Source organism: Drosophila serrata, unplaced genomic scaffold (genome assembly GCF_035046125.1).
Source record: "Drosophila serrata isolate PLE 108 unplaced genomic scaffold, ASM3504612v1 contig_272, whole genome shotgun sequence".
In the NCBI taxonomy this organism is placed as follows: domain Eukaryota; kingdom Metazoa; phylum Arthropoda; class Insecta; order Diptera; family Drosophilidae; genus Drosophila; species Drosophila serrata.
The window spans coordinates 10475387-10491050 of record NW_028257170.1 but is presented as its reverse complement, the minus strand read 5'-3'; the positions used below and the strand labels follow the sequence as shown (position 1 = coordinate 10491050).

At 38.7% G+C, this 15664-nt stretch overlaps 1 protein-coding gene and 1 long non-coding RNA gene across 2 annotated transcripts; one reads left to right on the top strand and one right to left on the bottom strand.

Moving 5' to 3' along the window:
• Positions 1-102: 102 nt before the first annotated feature.
• Positions 103-4439, bottom strand: LOC110189967 (uncharacterized). Its single transcript, XM_020960256.2, has 9 exons — positions 3749-4439; positions 3296-3684; positions 3152-3237; positions 2976-3077; positions 2406-2919; positions 1059-2350; positions 783-954; positions 382-726; positions 103-322 (listed from the first exon to the last, which is right to left on the bottom strand). The coding sequence occupies exons 1-9, from the start codon at positions 3897-3899 to the stop codon at positions 191-193; spliced, it is 3183 nt and encodes a 1060-aa protein (XP_020815915.2). The 5' UTR covers positions 3900-4439; the 3' UTR covers positions 103-190.
• Positions 4440-10570: 6131 nt separating this feature from the next.
• Positions 10571-15198, top strand: LOC110190309 (uncharacterized). Its single transcript, XR_015271998.1, has 2 exons — positions 10571-13478; positions 14238-15198. It is a non-coding gene; the product is annotated as an uncharacterized LOC110190309 (long non-coding RNA).
• Positions 15199-15664: the final 466 nt, after the last annotated feature.

Sequence of the window (15664 nt, the reverse complement as noted above, 5' to 3'; positions counted from 1 at the left end):
CCGAAGTTCATCTGGAAATAAAATTTTTGATATGATATTGTTCCTGTTTTTATCGATATATCATATGGCACTTCTTTATACATTCCTAAAACCAACTTAATGCATTTTCAAATTTTTCTATTTATTGCGTTACGAGAGTATACCAAATATATATATATGTACAGATGTTACAAAAATATATTAATTTTTTCTATGAAAAGCTCAATGGCCTCAACTCCTTTAGCATTCGAGTGACATAATGTAAAAGAACCGTATCCTTATTTCGGAGTTCTGTGGCATTAAGTACCATGGATGTAATGGCCTGATGCAGATCCATAAAGTTCTGAAAAATGATATACTCTCCATATGATCTACTTCAATAGTTTGAACTTAATCACTCACGCTTATATTTCGCCAAGTTTCCGTATAGGTCAGCAGGATCACATCCACGTCATCCGAGCATTTCTCAGTGACCTGTACGAATGTCGTCTGCTCCGGAGTAATCCGAAGGGTGGCCTCCGAGTAGTCGGAAGGATCCTTGGCAATCTTCATGTTCATGATGATGTCCCGACGCGAGGCCAATCTATTCCAGCTGGACCGATAGAACTTCATGAGTTTGCAATGGAGACCCATGATGTTATAGGAGTGCTGCTCGGTTGCCACGTGCTTCATCGAGAAGTATCCGTTTTCGATATAATAACTGGCATCGTTCTCGGCAAATACATTAATGTTGTTGTGTATAAAGAGCTTTGGGATGACACGACATAAAAATGGTTGGATCTCCTTCTGGTAGACTTACATACCTGCCGCAATTGACCAAAGTCAGAGATGGGTTCCTTAATCTCCAGATATTTAACGGGCTTGGCAGTATATGCCTTGGACAGATCAGTTACATAGCCACGGACTCCCTGGGTTGTAATGTAAAAAAAGATGCGGACATGGAAGGTGTCCACGGTAAAAATGATCTCATCGGGACTAAGGGTAACAGAGAAAAATATATAACCATTAAATAGATTCCTTCTTTAGAACCTTTGAACCTAAATAGCACCTTGCATTGGCCAGAATTTTAAAGAACTTACTTTTCCTCATTCGGTTGCAGTGACCAATCACGAAAGGGAAAGTGCTCATAGCGCTTGAAGGCTAATCCAAAGGTACCCAAACGATCCGTCTTGAATGTGATCTTCTGGGTTGCCATGTCAAGACTGGGCTCCATGATGTACCTCGTGGTCCAATGGGTCACGTCCACCATTTCGATGGTTGCCTCCGAACCATTGTCCACAACGCTTCCTATTTGGGACTTTCTCGGTTGGATCTTTGTTTCGATATGTTTGTGCGCCTTGCTGGACTGCGACTTATCTGCTGATTCCTCCTCGGCAGGCGCGGTTTCATTCGGCCGGGTAGGTGCTTTTGGAACTTTCTTATCTTTCTTATCATGCACTACCTGCTGATTCCAAAGATGGATGGGTCTGCCCATATACTGGCTCTTGATGTGGTCCAGCTTCTTTAATAGTCCCAGCCCAGTATGCTCGAATGGGGCTTCCAGCTCCCCAGGTTCGTAATCATGGTAATTGATGGGTTCTACAGGAGGAAAGACGGGAAAAAGGCGCTCCGGTTCGTATTGATCCTCGAAGGTAAAGTTCCGTGACATCTCTTGGTCGGGCTTCGATTCCTCCAGTTCTGGCCTTTTGACCAACCTACATCGGGTAGTCTTGGGTGCTTCCAAATCTGTGGTCTCATCGATCAAATCGCGAGGCAGCTTAAATGACGAAATCATCCTGGGCACGCAGTGGCGCTCCATTTTCCTGACATCCACGACATCCAGTGACTCCAGCAACTTGAAATTCGCAATGGATAACCCATTTCTTCCAACTTCCTCAGGCTTGCTAGTCCGAAGCAAAGATCGAATGGAGGGCCGAAAGATATTCGAGATATTAACCGAGCCCTGCAGGCTCGATTGGCTCAAAGACGAACTAATCCTGGCATTCGTGTTGCTGTTGCTAAAGGGATCGGATCCAATGGGTCTATCCAAGACCTGATTACTCGCGGCCGGCTCCTGCTCGGTGAGAAGCTGACACACGACCGGCTGACACCACTTGCAGAGATCGGCGGGCAGCTGCATCGAAACGATGAAATACGGCAGTTCATTGTCATCCAGCATTAAGATGGAGGCGCGATAGTCTTCCACCATCCTTCCCGAAATATTCGAGCGGCGTGTGGACTTCACTTCCGCCTTTATGTCGGGCATCGTGTACAGAACACGACCATCCTCGTGCAGGATGACGTTGAACCTATCGAATTGGGTTTGATCAGGCCTTCGGATGATCAACACCGAATAGATGCCACCGAGCATGATGCACTCCCGGAGATTAATCTAATAACAGAAGTTTAAATTTATAATAAATAGAATCCCATCTGGCTGTACCCACCTCGAACTCGCGCATATTCAGATGCCTGGGATGATACACCTCGTCGAGGAATCCCGCATACTCCTTGTCCTCGATTTTGATAAATTCATGGTAGACATCTGGGACCATACCCGGCAGTAATATCGGTGGTGCCTTTGGTGCTTTTGGTATTGTCACATTGGGTTTTTCGTCACCATTTTGCTTGGCGGCCCTGGCTGCCTGCTCAATCCTCAGGGCGATTAGCTTCATCGCGTCCTCGTACTCCTGCTGCTTCTGCTCCATGTGAGCCATCGTCTCGAATTTGAGTTCCTCCTGCATCGCCCACTCATTCTGGATTGACTCTATTACATCCACGATTCCGGCATTGGGAAAGTTTTCCGAGTAGGTAACAGCCGGCTCGTAACTTTTGGCTTTATGCGACACATTGTCGAAATCAGTGTGCACACTGCGAACGGTGAAGCAATCCGTTAGCACAGAAATAGGTATCTGAATATCAACGCCTGTGGCCTTCAGTTCGGCAAACATCACCGGCAAGCTGAGGATCACACATTGATTAACCATTCAAACAGATTTGTAGATTGTCCTGCTTACTCCATGTGTTCGAATCGAATGGGCACATTCCGCAGACCCCACATATCAATTTCCCACAGATTACCTCTAAAGCTCCATTGGGTTATCCTGCCATCCACTGAGCTGTGGGGGAAATTTTCGTTCAAAAATATTTATACAAATTTAATGTGTCTCAAAGCCCATGAAAATGTACTCACTCCATATAGGAATCTTGCAATTTCAACACCCGATACGTGAGGCGATTGAAAAGTTCTTCAATTTCCTGCTGAACCTCGGTATAAACCTGCAATCGATAATATATTACTTAACTAATCTACGTTTTTTTTTAAGATGTTACCCACCTCCATGACGGCATGCTGCTGCTTCGTCGACATTTGATCCATCTCCGCCTGGTTGTCCATCATCACATCCATTTGCTTCAAGGTACCCAGACACATCCTCACATTTTCATCATAATGTGTCCCGGGATTATCCTTGGTGAGCTCCATGACGTTACGCGTCTTGTCCACTCGGGACATATCCTGGTTCAAGACCGAACGATCGTCCACCGACAGGGCCCAGTCCAAGGCCCCGTTGGTCTCGATCTCGTCAAAGTGCCGCATCTTGGCAATAAATGTTCGCACTTCGACGGGACGGCTTGGACGAGGAAGTCCATCACAGCGCAGGTAGTGGTCCCACTCCTCTGCCTTCGCACGGGCAATTTCCTGTTCATAGAATTCTCTGTCGGCACCTGCATCCAGGATTTGTATTTATGAGGATACTGATTTTTCGATATGTGGACAATCGATGCTTACTCTTTACCAAATCTGCACTGACAGAGACATCGGCCAGGCGGGCCAAGTACTTGACCTCACGATCTTTGGCCTCGCTTTCGGTAATCATGTTGGATTTGATATTGGCTTCCGACTTGTGTAAAGCCGTTACAGAATTCTTCTTTTTTCCCATGATGAAAACTCTTGTATTTTGTATTTATGTTTGTTGTCAAATATATTTTATGTTTAAAGTTCTCGCTTGTACTGACTTATGACATTTGCCAACTAGAAGAAATATACACTTTTGCTCTAGAAAGAAACTATTACTCTTTAATCAATGTTTTATATATTAAATCAGTTACTAAAGCGCTTAAATTACTTCACATCTGGCGCTGAAAATAGAAAAAAGCTATTTTCAATATTTCCTTCACTGGCTGACATCCAGAAAATGGAAAAACCATAATCTAATGCCAAACTTTGGCCACAACTCAGCCAACTAGGTGGGAGCGGTTGTCCAGGCCAGGAGCCACACCCACACCCACACCCACAGCCTCCTCCCCACACGAATCCCGGAGATTTATCTTGGCCTTTTGCCTGCATTCGTGCCAAGAAAATGGTAGTTGTACTCTTCCATATCAACCTGAGAGGAGAAAGTGTAGATGCCAGGACGGGGATAAGCCTCCAGTCAAGTCGAATCGAAGTCGGAGTCTCAAAAGCTGAAAGGCGAAAGACCAAAGACAATAGCTCGTTTCCAATAAATTGATTAAATTTTATGTAGCATTGTCTGTGTGTGTGTGTGTGTGTGTGCATTTCAGGCTCCATTTACATACGAGGAGCATGTTACGTGGCCATGTCTGATCGATTACATTGATGAATGAATTTCAACAAGCCATCGCATTATTGGACCTCAACGAGTAGGACAAAGACCAAGTCCACGCTCTCCAACCGTCAAGCTCCTGCGGACTCCGGACTCCTACACAGACCAGCTCTTGTCAAAGCCAGCATTCCAGGCTTCAGAGAGTGCACAGAAAACAAATCGAACTCAGATTAAAATTAAAATCTAATTATAATAATTATATACTTTCAGAAAAAGTTTCTGCCTAACAAAATTGTAAAAGAATAATACGAGTGCTAGAATGTATAAGCTAAAGAATAAATTATACAGTTTATCTAAATCGTTTATAGCTTATGTTTTCTTAAGATTAAAGTTCAAAAACATATATTTTACAGATTTTTCGTTTCAACTTTCAATTTTATAGGAAATACTTCCGGTGTAGATATATGTATCTGTCTGTGGCTCTCTGGCGAAATTTATTTGTTGCAAGTTGTCTTTTAAATAAATTCGTTGTCAAACGTTGATCCCCGTCGTGGCCACATTACATCCATCAGTTGGCCAGGCCAGGCATTTGGCCTGTAATAAGTCAAATGGCTTCAAGCTTCGGATTCAATTTAATGAACTTGACTTGACTTGGCCAAATTGCTTTACATTGCATTGGAATGGCCGTTGGAGGACCATTAGGAGCCAATAGTTTTGACACCTTTAACTTTAAGTAGGGGCCCCTAGCCCCATCAATATCAATCGATTCAAACCGATCCGATCTGATTCAATGCTATAGTCCGTAACGAGCTGAGGAGGTTGGGAAAATGACGAGCAAATCGCTCGACTGCCATGCAATCATTCAATTATAATTTGCAAGCAATGAACAAGAAGCGCGAACCGAGATCCGTCCAGATCCCTGCCGATGTCCATGTTCGTCCAATCCGCTCAAATAATAACGATTTCGTAGCCGGCAATTGGATGACTTGCTGCCACGTAGCTGGATGGATGGATGGATGGATTGTTGCAACTACACATAAAGAAAAAAATCATTTTAAAAAATCAAGGATATTTGGCTTGATTTTATCGATGTAGTAGCTTAAAATTGTCAAGTACAATTCGTGTTAAATGGTCAAATTGAGTCCGAATCGGGATTAAAATGAATAAATTAATTAATCTCGCACTTGTGTTTCTATGATTCCGAACTGATTCTAACATCCCTGGGGATTACATTTTGGGTATTAAAAAAGATTTCTTGGTACTAAAATATTTAAGAACAGTCATAATTAAATCAACAATTTTTGGAATTCAAAAATCTAAGAATAGTCAGGATTAAATCAAGAATTTTTGGGATTACAATTTTTAAGATCAGCGGGATTGAATCAAGAATATTCGGAATTGAAAAAATTAAGCGTGTTCATACTGAAAACATGGAAATTCGGACTTGGCCTACTTGGGCTTAAATTTGGCAACAATATCCCGGATTTTTTGTTGTGTGTTAAGCAACTTGCAACTTGCAACTAGCGGGCTAACGAGTTCAGCCAGCAATTTCGTCCCCAATCGAATCCAATCCACGGCGATCCGAAATTGCCAGAGCGCTCACAACTAAATCGAAATGGAAGAGCCAGTCAGCTTTAGCTTCAGCTTCAGTCCAGCATCCAGCATCCAGCTCCAGCTCCAGCTCCGGGCAAAAATAATTGACATCTGTATAAGTCAGCTATTTGAGCTGCAGCTTCAATGCAGTTCGCTGCAGTGGATAACAAGTGGCCGAGTTGTCTAGTCCGCGAGTTTGTCGCTGTCTCTCCGTCGGTTTGTCTGCCTGTCTCTCTATTTTTCACCTGCACACCGATTGCATTTCAGCTCTGATAAATTACGCCGAAAGTAAAGCAAACGTACACGGAGAGAAATGGAAACAAATATTTCATCTATAAATATATCACATATATATTAAATATACTTTGTTCAAGTTAAACCTAAAACAAGAAAAGATACCAACTCAGGGATGCCGAAGTTTATATACATTTGCAGTTTTCTATCGAATTATGGGATCAAATTGGGTTTATTTGAATAACATTTATCGATATTTTTATATAAAAATATTATCGACAAGTTAAAGTTGACAAACTCATAGCTAAGCCAAACAATCACATATTTTATCTTCATACTCAATTTGAAATTTAAAATATTTAATTTTTTTCCGAATTATAAAAATTTTAACCTCTTATAAAATGGTGAAAGAATTTATACATTTTTTTCTGCCGGAGATGGCTAGATCGACTCGGTTTGTATCGTCGGCGTTACAACCATCTGTAAAATTATTATACCCTGAAACTGTATACAAATTATAGCCATTTGCAATCATTAAAGTAAAATTAGAACGTCATTTATAGATGTATTACCTAGTTCTTATATGCTCTTCAAAATAAAATTAAAAAATAATTGATTATTAATTCATGTTGTTTATTTTTGTATTAATGGTTTTCCATTTTAATTAACCAATACAATACATTTTTAGACTTTAATTACCGCTGCAGTTTATTGATATCCTTTCCAATTTGTTGTACTAGTCTAAGTCTGGTTAGATATAAATTAATTAAATAAAGATAATTAAATCAATATTATATTATTTTAACGTTTATCGTTGTTGTAAATAAATAAACATATACAAAATAAAAGTTTTTCTATTTTAAAGACATTAAACAAATAAATGCTGTATAAGTTTTAAGTTTTGAGTATTTATTTGTTGATTATGTTACTTTAGAATCATAAAGATTTATATTTAATTAATTAATATTTTAATTGGCATTATATAATTTTAGTCTGTAAAATTAAATAAACCTTTATCAGTTTTAGTAAATATTAAATATTTGTAAAAGTTTTAATTTAAAAATGTATAGTATTATATGTACCTAAGAAAGTTAACAAAAATGTTATGTAAAAAAAACAGCGTAAATAAGTTTTTTTATAAATGAGTCAATGAAATAATAACAAGCTCAATTGATGACCAATTTCGGAGAGATGACTTTTTTTGGGAGGGAGGCACTTTGGGAAAGTGGCAGCTAATGATTCTCCTCGACGCTCCATTGGCGGGCCAGTGGGAATCATTGGAGACTCCATGGACTCACTGAACCAGTGGACTCTCTGCTTCGGTGGACTTGGTGGTTTCAGTGGACAGACCTTATCTAAAAAAGGCGGCGCTTTCTAATCGGTGGCCGGCAACATGTTGGCATGTAAATGTTGACAGCAACATGTTTACCGTTCGCCTCTGTTTAAGTTGGAAAAACTCTGTCCCCATACCCATCCCTTCCACTTCCCCTTCCACAAAATCGCGTTTTAACAATGTGGAAACTTTTGGCATTTACATGAGAATTGTAAGCGCAAACATTTTGGTTTTTTGTTTGGCATCTCTCTGCCTTCCTGCTCACAATATGAGCATAGAATTTGTCCGGCAAAAAACTAAGATGCATTCGTTGCCATAGCGGTTGCTGCTGATGCTGATGCTGCTGCAGCAGCTGCCATTGTTGTCGGTCTTGATGGTTGAGCAACAAATTGAGTCTAATTAATTTTCAGCAAACTGCAAAGACCGAATACATTGTCTCCCCCCAATACCCTACCCAAGTTGAGGCTAATTAACACTGTCAATAGACCAGAAATGGGGACGACTTCTCTAACTTTAAGCATAAGCAAAATAGTATCAAAGATATACATAAATTGAAATTAATATAAGAAAAGAATATAAATATAAAGATAGAGAAGAAAATAAACAAATTTAATACATTTTAAGACAAAAAATAAGATAATATATAAACAAAAAAAAATAAAAGTTTTATGCATCTTTGTGAAAAAATAACGAAATTATGTCGACAAACGGATAGCAACTGTGCACAGTCTAGTAGAATATAGATATATAGAAGAATATAAATGTATCTTTTATACAGTGCATGCTTTATAAAGTTCTCATTTAAAATTGTATTTTCAATTTAATATATTTATTAATCTTAAAAGCCAATTGTAAAAAAGAATGTAAGTGTATCCAGTTTATTCTTTATTGAGTCCTCATTCATAAGCGTATTTTCAATTATAGTTTATTTTTTAATATTAAAAGCATTTGTAATATTATAAAGTCCTAGAGTTATATATATTTCTAATTAGAAGAGCATTTACCCTTCGTCTTGACACTGATTTCGATTAGCTCCCTTTGGTCCGTCATCTTAACGGTAGATTAATGTTCGAACAATGCACTGCCATCATGTAAAAGGCAGCCACAGCAGATGAAAATAAATACTTGAGTTCCCTCAAAATCTATGCAAAGCGGCATCAAAAGCCCCAAACGAGCGTTCAGTTAATGCTTTAGATATGCAAATCGATGGAATTCTCTGGCCAGAGCAGTCCAGCATCCAGTTGATTGGTTAAGCTGGGGCCTGCCTCTGCTTAATTGTTGCATCTCGAGTTGGACTCCCTTTTTCGTTTTGGGGGAGGGGGAAAAGAAAGAAATTTCCATAAAATGCGAGCTACCGTCAAAGGAAAGTGAGCGTGGAAAGTGGAAATCCGTTTATGATCATTTTATAAACTTTTTTGTTTTGTAGGTCTCTGTGTCAGCGGAGGTCGCTTTTGGTGGGAACTCGATTCCGAATCGAATCCGAAACCCAAGCGGAGTGAAACAGTTGCCAACGCGCCAAATTGACTTCTCGTGTTGTCGAGAGCTCCGCATGCCACACCCAAAGCCTGTGTGGACTGTGGCACGGAGTGGCTATCGGGTTGACAGGCGGCAATCCCCCCAGTTTCCCAGTTTCCCAGTTCCTCTGTTCCCAAATCCCCCGGCCGGATAGCTGGCAAAGACCTCCTCGCTCCCGATGATACGCCAATGGCTGATGGCCAACGCCGGTGGCAAGAACTCAGCACTCGCCGTGGCTTATCACTCGACAGGCGACACTGACAGGCGGCAATTTGCATGGCGACCGTGGGGATCACAGAACTCATTACGAATGCGACAATCGCCAAGTTTGCCGGTTGCTGGTTTCAAACTTGCCGCATTTTCACGGTGCCTGCCACACTCGTAAAAAATATGCTTCAATTATGTCATTAGTCCTGCCAATAGTAACATAGATATATTTTCTAACTCTGGCAAGGAGACTTTACGGGTCTAAAAAGTTTGGGAGAGCATATATTTTCTAATTTTCCAAACTTACTATATAGTATAATCATATTATTTATTTATGTATTTAATTGGCTAATGGCTTGGTTAATAATTTGATTTTATAACGTCGAGTTTCTTACTTCAAGTTAATGAATACTAACTGTTAAAGAAGAAATATCTGGACTATCAATGGATTATTCAAGCTATAAATTAAACTAAACAAACCTCAGTTTATACCGTTAATATTTAAATACAATAAAATAATTTTAAAATATTTATCGCCATAAAACTATTAAGTATCTTTTTATATTAGGAAATTACACGTATAATAATAACGTAGCACTAAAAGTATTTTTTGTTGCTATGCAAAAGAGTTATGAGTGATTGTATTAGTGTTTCTAAAATTTAAAAACATGTTGAGCAATTTCCTTTATTTTCTAAATGTACCATTTAAATATTGAATTAATATTAAAACAATTTATATTTCTTATGGGATAACTTAATTGAAATACTTTCAAACTTCCTTTAATAAAAGAATAAAATTGAAGTCTCATACAAGAATTTATTAAACCTTATTAATCTAATGATTGCATCTGAAAATTTACATTAGTATAATTATGGACTTAAATAATAAATTAAAATAAAATTTATATGACAATATTTCTTATGGGGATATATAACTTTATAAAAATAGTTTCCAACATCTTATGATTTATATATAAAATCAAAGTCTTTCATAACATAAATTAGTTTTAATTCTAGTCATAGAGTAGATGCAGAAAGTGTAATAATAATAAAACTTTAAATTTAAAACTGTATATATATATTTTTATGGGATATATAACTTTATAGAAATAGTTTCAAACATCATTTTAAATTACTTATAAAAAGGAAGTCTCTTAAGTAAGTTTTCATTTCTTTTATTTAAATGTACATATATACATATATACAAAATCATGGATTTAAATAAAAAATGTTATGGGAAATGCAGCAATCGAAATTATGAAATGAAGTTAAAATCAAAACCCAAAAGTAAAGCCTGCTTTAAGAAGTCTTTCTATATTTCAAGTGCAGTCTTTTGGCATTGGCAACCAGTTGCCATCGGCAGTTCCTGCTGACAGTTGCAGTTGCAGTTGCGGTTGGACTATCTGCCACAGTCTAATTGGCAAACTTATGGCACTCTCGCCGAGGCGATACTTCTGCTTCGATTTGCGGGGCGTATGAGTAATGTCAGGTCATCATTGTAGCGGCAAAGACTCGGCGGCTGCTGCAGCTGCATTCCTAAATGAAATGCAAATGCAAATTTTAAGTGCCCCTTGCAGCTGGAAGTGCAGTGGAAACTCGAAATCGAAACTGGAACTCCGGCCTGGAACTGGATCTGGGACTGGACTGGGCGTGGATATGAGAGGCGAGCGGCGAGCGAGGGACGAGCGACTAGGAGGCGGGTTTGGTATCACCATGACGTGGCCGGATTGGCTTAAAATAAATGTTATTATTTCGATAAGTTGGCGTGTTTTTGCGGCTGTGCCCACATTTAATTATGCCGCAAACCGGACAGGCGAAAAAACCAAAATCAATATCGCTTCGTGCCGACTTTTTAATGAACAATTGTCGGGGCACACAATTTTAGCACATTGTAAATAAGCAATTGAATTGGCGCTGGAGTGGCGCTGCGCTATTGGCCCGAAGTGAGTGGTTCGAGTGCCGCTGATATCTGGGCTCTGATCCCAGAATTCAGGCTTCCATTCGAACTGCAATTCGCAGCCCGTTCGCTTTAATCAAATTCACATTAACAACGCCGCACAGGCAACTGCAACTGCAACAACTGCACACAACACGGGCGGCAACAACGGCGACTTTGGTGCAGCTGCAGCTAAGAAGGCAAGTCACAACTGCATTTTGTTTTGGGCCACGCTAATAACTCGACACTCAAGCCGGGTATAATGGACCGAGTGCTGTCGTTGGGAGGTCAATAAAAGTTATGAAATCGGTTATTTGGGTCAGTGCTTGTACCATTTTTTTTAAGCATATCGACAAGGAATGTAAACTGAATCATTGATTTGATTAGCTTTTGGCTTGTAGATAAATTAAATTTGGTTTTATGTTACTATTACGGTACTCTTTTGTAGTAAAAGCAACTAATATTATAGTGCTACATATATTTTTTTTGTAGCTATGTTTAGAAGTCTAAAACGAGGATCTGTATATCGGAGTAGGAAAGTCTGATATATCGAAAAAAATATATATATCTCAATATCATATCGAAAATATCGATAAGTTGTAAAAAAGAAAAACAATTGAACTTCAAAATATCGTAATTATTTGTTTTCCGATTAAAACCGGTTCGAAATATCAAACAGTATTGATTTCTATATAGGCCGTTGTATCGGATATTGATTCAAAATCGATAAAAATATTATTTCCTGCCTGGTAAAAAGTTTGAATTTTCTTGTACTCAATGTTCATCCAAAATAAAATTAAGCAATATCACATCATACTTTGCATGTATACTTTTTATTTAAATTATTAATTGGTACTTAATAAGATAATTTTTTATCAGATTTTCAATATGGCACTTGATAATGACTTTTCAATGATCTATTTTGTAAAACAGTTTCGCCAATATCCATATGACTTAAAGAATAATTCTCAATATATGTATCTTATAATATTCTCCAGAAACCTTTAAAGAGATTATTTTAGTACCTGTTTCTATTTAAATATATATATTTAAAAGCTACATTTACATCAATTTAAGTGACTTAACATATCAATAAACTTTCAACTTGATCTTGAGATCCCACGGTACCACCTCGTTCGATCGGATCGATCCCTGTCCCTGTTTAGTTATGGATTTTTAAAGTTTTTTGTCTCGGTACACGCCCCAAAAAAAAAAAGAAACTAAAACCAAAAAAAAAACCGAGTGCAACAATAGCAAGCTCAGTCGCTTGTTTGGACAAGTTACCAAAAATAGACCACAGCCGCTGCAGTCGAGCGCTGCAAAGGCTAAGTCGGCTCAAATTGGTGTGCTGGCTAAGACGGAAAGCCAAGTCTAGAAGACAAAAATGTTATGAGAGGGAAACTGCCGATAATTGCTGTGGTTTTATGGCCGAGAGTAATTCATATATAGAAAATAGCTGCAGTGCAAATCGCGTTGGACATTTACGGCAACGGCTATGGCGATGGCGATGTCGAAAACCGGACCAAAGACCGATAATTGAAATCGGAGCGAGAGCTGGAGCTGGAGCCGGGAGATGAAGCCGGAATAATTTGCATGCCCAAGGTTGACGCCTCTAATTGCAGCCACGGGTCGGTGCATTCGTTGCATGAAATTGCGGGTTTATGCGTTTCCGGATCTGACAGTTATTACCGCGATACGCCCCGTAATGAACTCGTCTAGGTTTTGCTCCAATGGACAGATATTGATAAGCCAACCGGCTGGTCGGTATCCCCAACTCCAACTCCAACTCCAACCCCAATTCCATTCCCAATCCCAATACCAATCCCGGCTGCATGTGGCAGTGCAATTTATGGGATCAACAGACCCGTTAGTGCCAAATTACAAATGGGCCCATGGCAGCCAAGTGCAAAACAGACGTGGCAATAACCAACAAGACATTAACCCGGCGCGGCAAGCTGCGGCGCATGCCTCGATACCTCGACAACGATACCCTTCGCCCCGGTACATCGGTTACCCTGATTCCTCGACTCCTCGATGACTGCCCAGCTGCACTGCGTTTTGGTCGCATATGCTCCATCGCCCAATAATTGCCAGCTTTGGAGCAGGACCCCCCTCTGTACACTGAGGGAAATTTACGGTAATAAGATGCACCTAATTTAGGATATACATTTATTTGAAATTTTTCTTAAGCTGAAAATATCAAGATTTAGAACAGCTTATATCACTAAATGCTTAATTATAAATTTGTTGTTCTTTACAAGAGTTAAATTAATTTTTAACTTGGTTTACTTTAAGAAAAGTTTTCAGCAAATTCAAGGGATAGCAAAAAATATATATAAGTAAAATTAATAATACCAAACAGTTTTAATTATTAAGCAACTATCTTATTAAAATGGGAAAGTACGAATTCATTTGAATTATTTGTATATAGTAAGAAAATAACTCTTATTATTTATAGTTTTCATTGTAAATATTATGTGTTTTAAACTCCCGTAAATTCTAGATAACCCATTCTAACTTAAAGGTCTTGCGTGTCACAGAACTAAGACTTGAGAATTACTAGCACTCTTCGGAGCACCTTTTCACTACAAATTCACAGGTCTGAATTCTGTTCCACTGTAGTTGATAAATACAGAAGATTGCTAATGGCTTTCTATAAAGCATACAAGGGTAACTATATAAAAACCTAGCTGTCCGTGGCTTTTGAGAGATGAATATCTATATATGATCTAGTATATATTGTCTTAGCTTAATTTATGTATATTGAATCAAGCAGATTAGAGCATATAAAGAAGTATGGGAAGCATATAAAATTAAAAAAAAGGAAACAACAAATTATTTATATTTTCCAAATCTTCATCATTAAAAATAACATTTTCTCACAGGATCATTTAAGATAATATTTTTGAAGTGCACTTGAATCAGAGGGAGGCTGGAATCGAAGCCAGCGGCGATTCGGCCAGATACGAGTGCAGTTGCAGTTGCAAGTCGCAGAGCGGCGATCCAGCGGATTTGCCAGAACGCCAGAGGAACAGAGCGCCGGTGCGACGGGATGACGGGATGACGGAGAAACTAACCGTCGCTGGCCACAAAAGCATAAAACAATAAAGTTGGGCGCTGCGCAAAGAATAATCGCATAAATCATGCGGACTCGCGGCGGCGGCGTCTAAACTCCACTAACGGCAACGAGGCTAACTCCGCAACTCCGCAACTGGCAACTTGGAGCTTGGGCCTTGGATGGCCAACAGTCTGCACCCCAGCAGCAGTACAGTGGCTAAAAAATCATAATTAAATTACAAATATGGTTAGCATATCTCTAAAATTATTATATGCTGATAATAAAACAATTATGGCCACAAATTCAAATTCAAAAATTAATGATGTTTACAATTTAAGTGCCAATTATGTGAGCTAACCAGCTTCTGCTTTATAATTCGTGTGGCTTACAATTTATTTACTGTCTTGTCTAAGTTTTATAAATGAAATGTACATAATAAAATAATAACACAGCTTTAAGAAGTTAAATCTTAAATAAATAATAAATAATTAAGCTCTGGAATGTCGGTATTTTAGGTGTATTTTATCTAGTTCTAATTTAATTATCTTCAAAAACAAAATGTATGATTCAATAAAGTAAAAGTGTAGCTATTAAATAGAGTCTAGTTCTTATTAACTTCTTTTGGAAGTTTAAATGTTTAATAAATTAAAGTAAAAATGAAGCAATTGAATAATTCCTTCTTCAAATGATTTATTGAGCCACACTTAATCTCTTATTCTAGTTCTAGTCTAGTTCTTATTTACTTTTTCTGGACAATAAAATGTATGCTAAAATAAAGTAAAAGTGTATCTATTAAAAATTCCCTTCTTCAAGTGATTCATTGAGTTTTTTTAACCCAATTTAAACTCTTATTTATTTACTTATTTCACTAATTTGGAAATAAAATAAAACCAAGATTCTCAGAAGACTAGCTCTAATCCGCGTTGACATTCCACCCATTGTACTTGGCTCGCTTAGAACGAGACCCACTGTGCCACAATGCGGCGGCAACACTTTTCTTGCCTTAAGCCAAATTTATAGCGATCTAAGTAGGTATAAAGCGCTCATTTTGTGGCAACAACAGCGATGGCAACGGCCACAGCGACGGCGACTTCGTTACGTTTTCGAGGAGTGGCCAACAGGAGTGCAGCCTTTGTTTTGGCCATTTCCCCCCCCCCCCCTTTTGCCCGCATTGTTTTTGCCTTTGTAATTTCTTTATCCCGTTGGCAGTTTACTGGCTCTGCTCTCTTCTGCCAAGAACAATAGAAATGCATTGCACGAAAGCC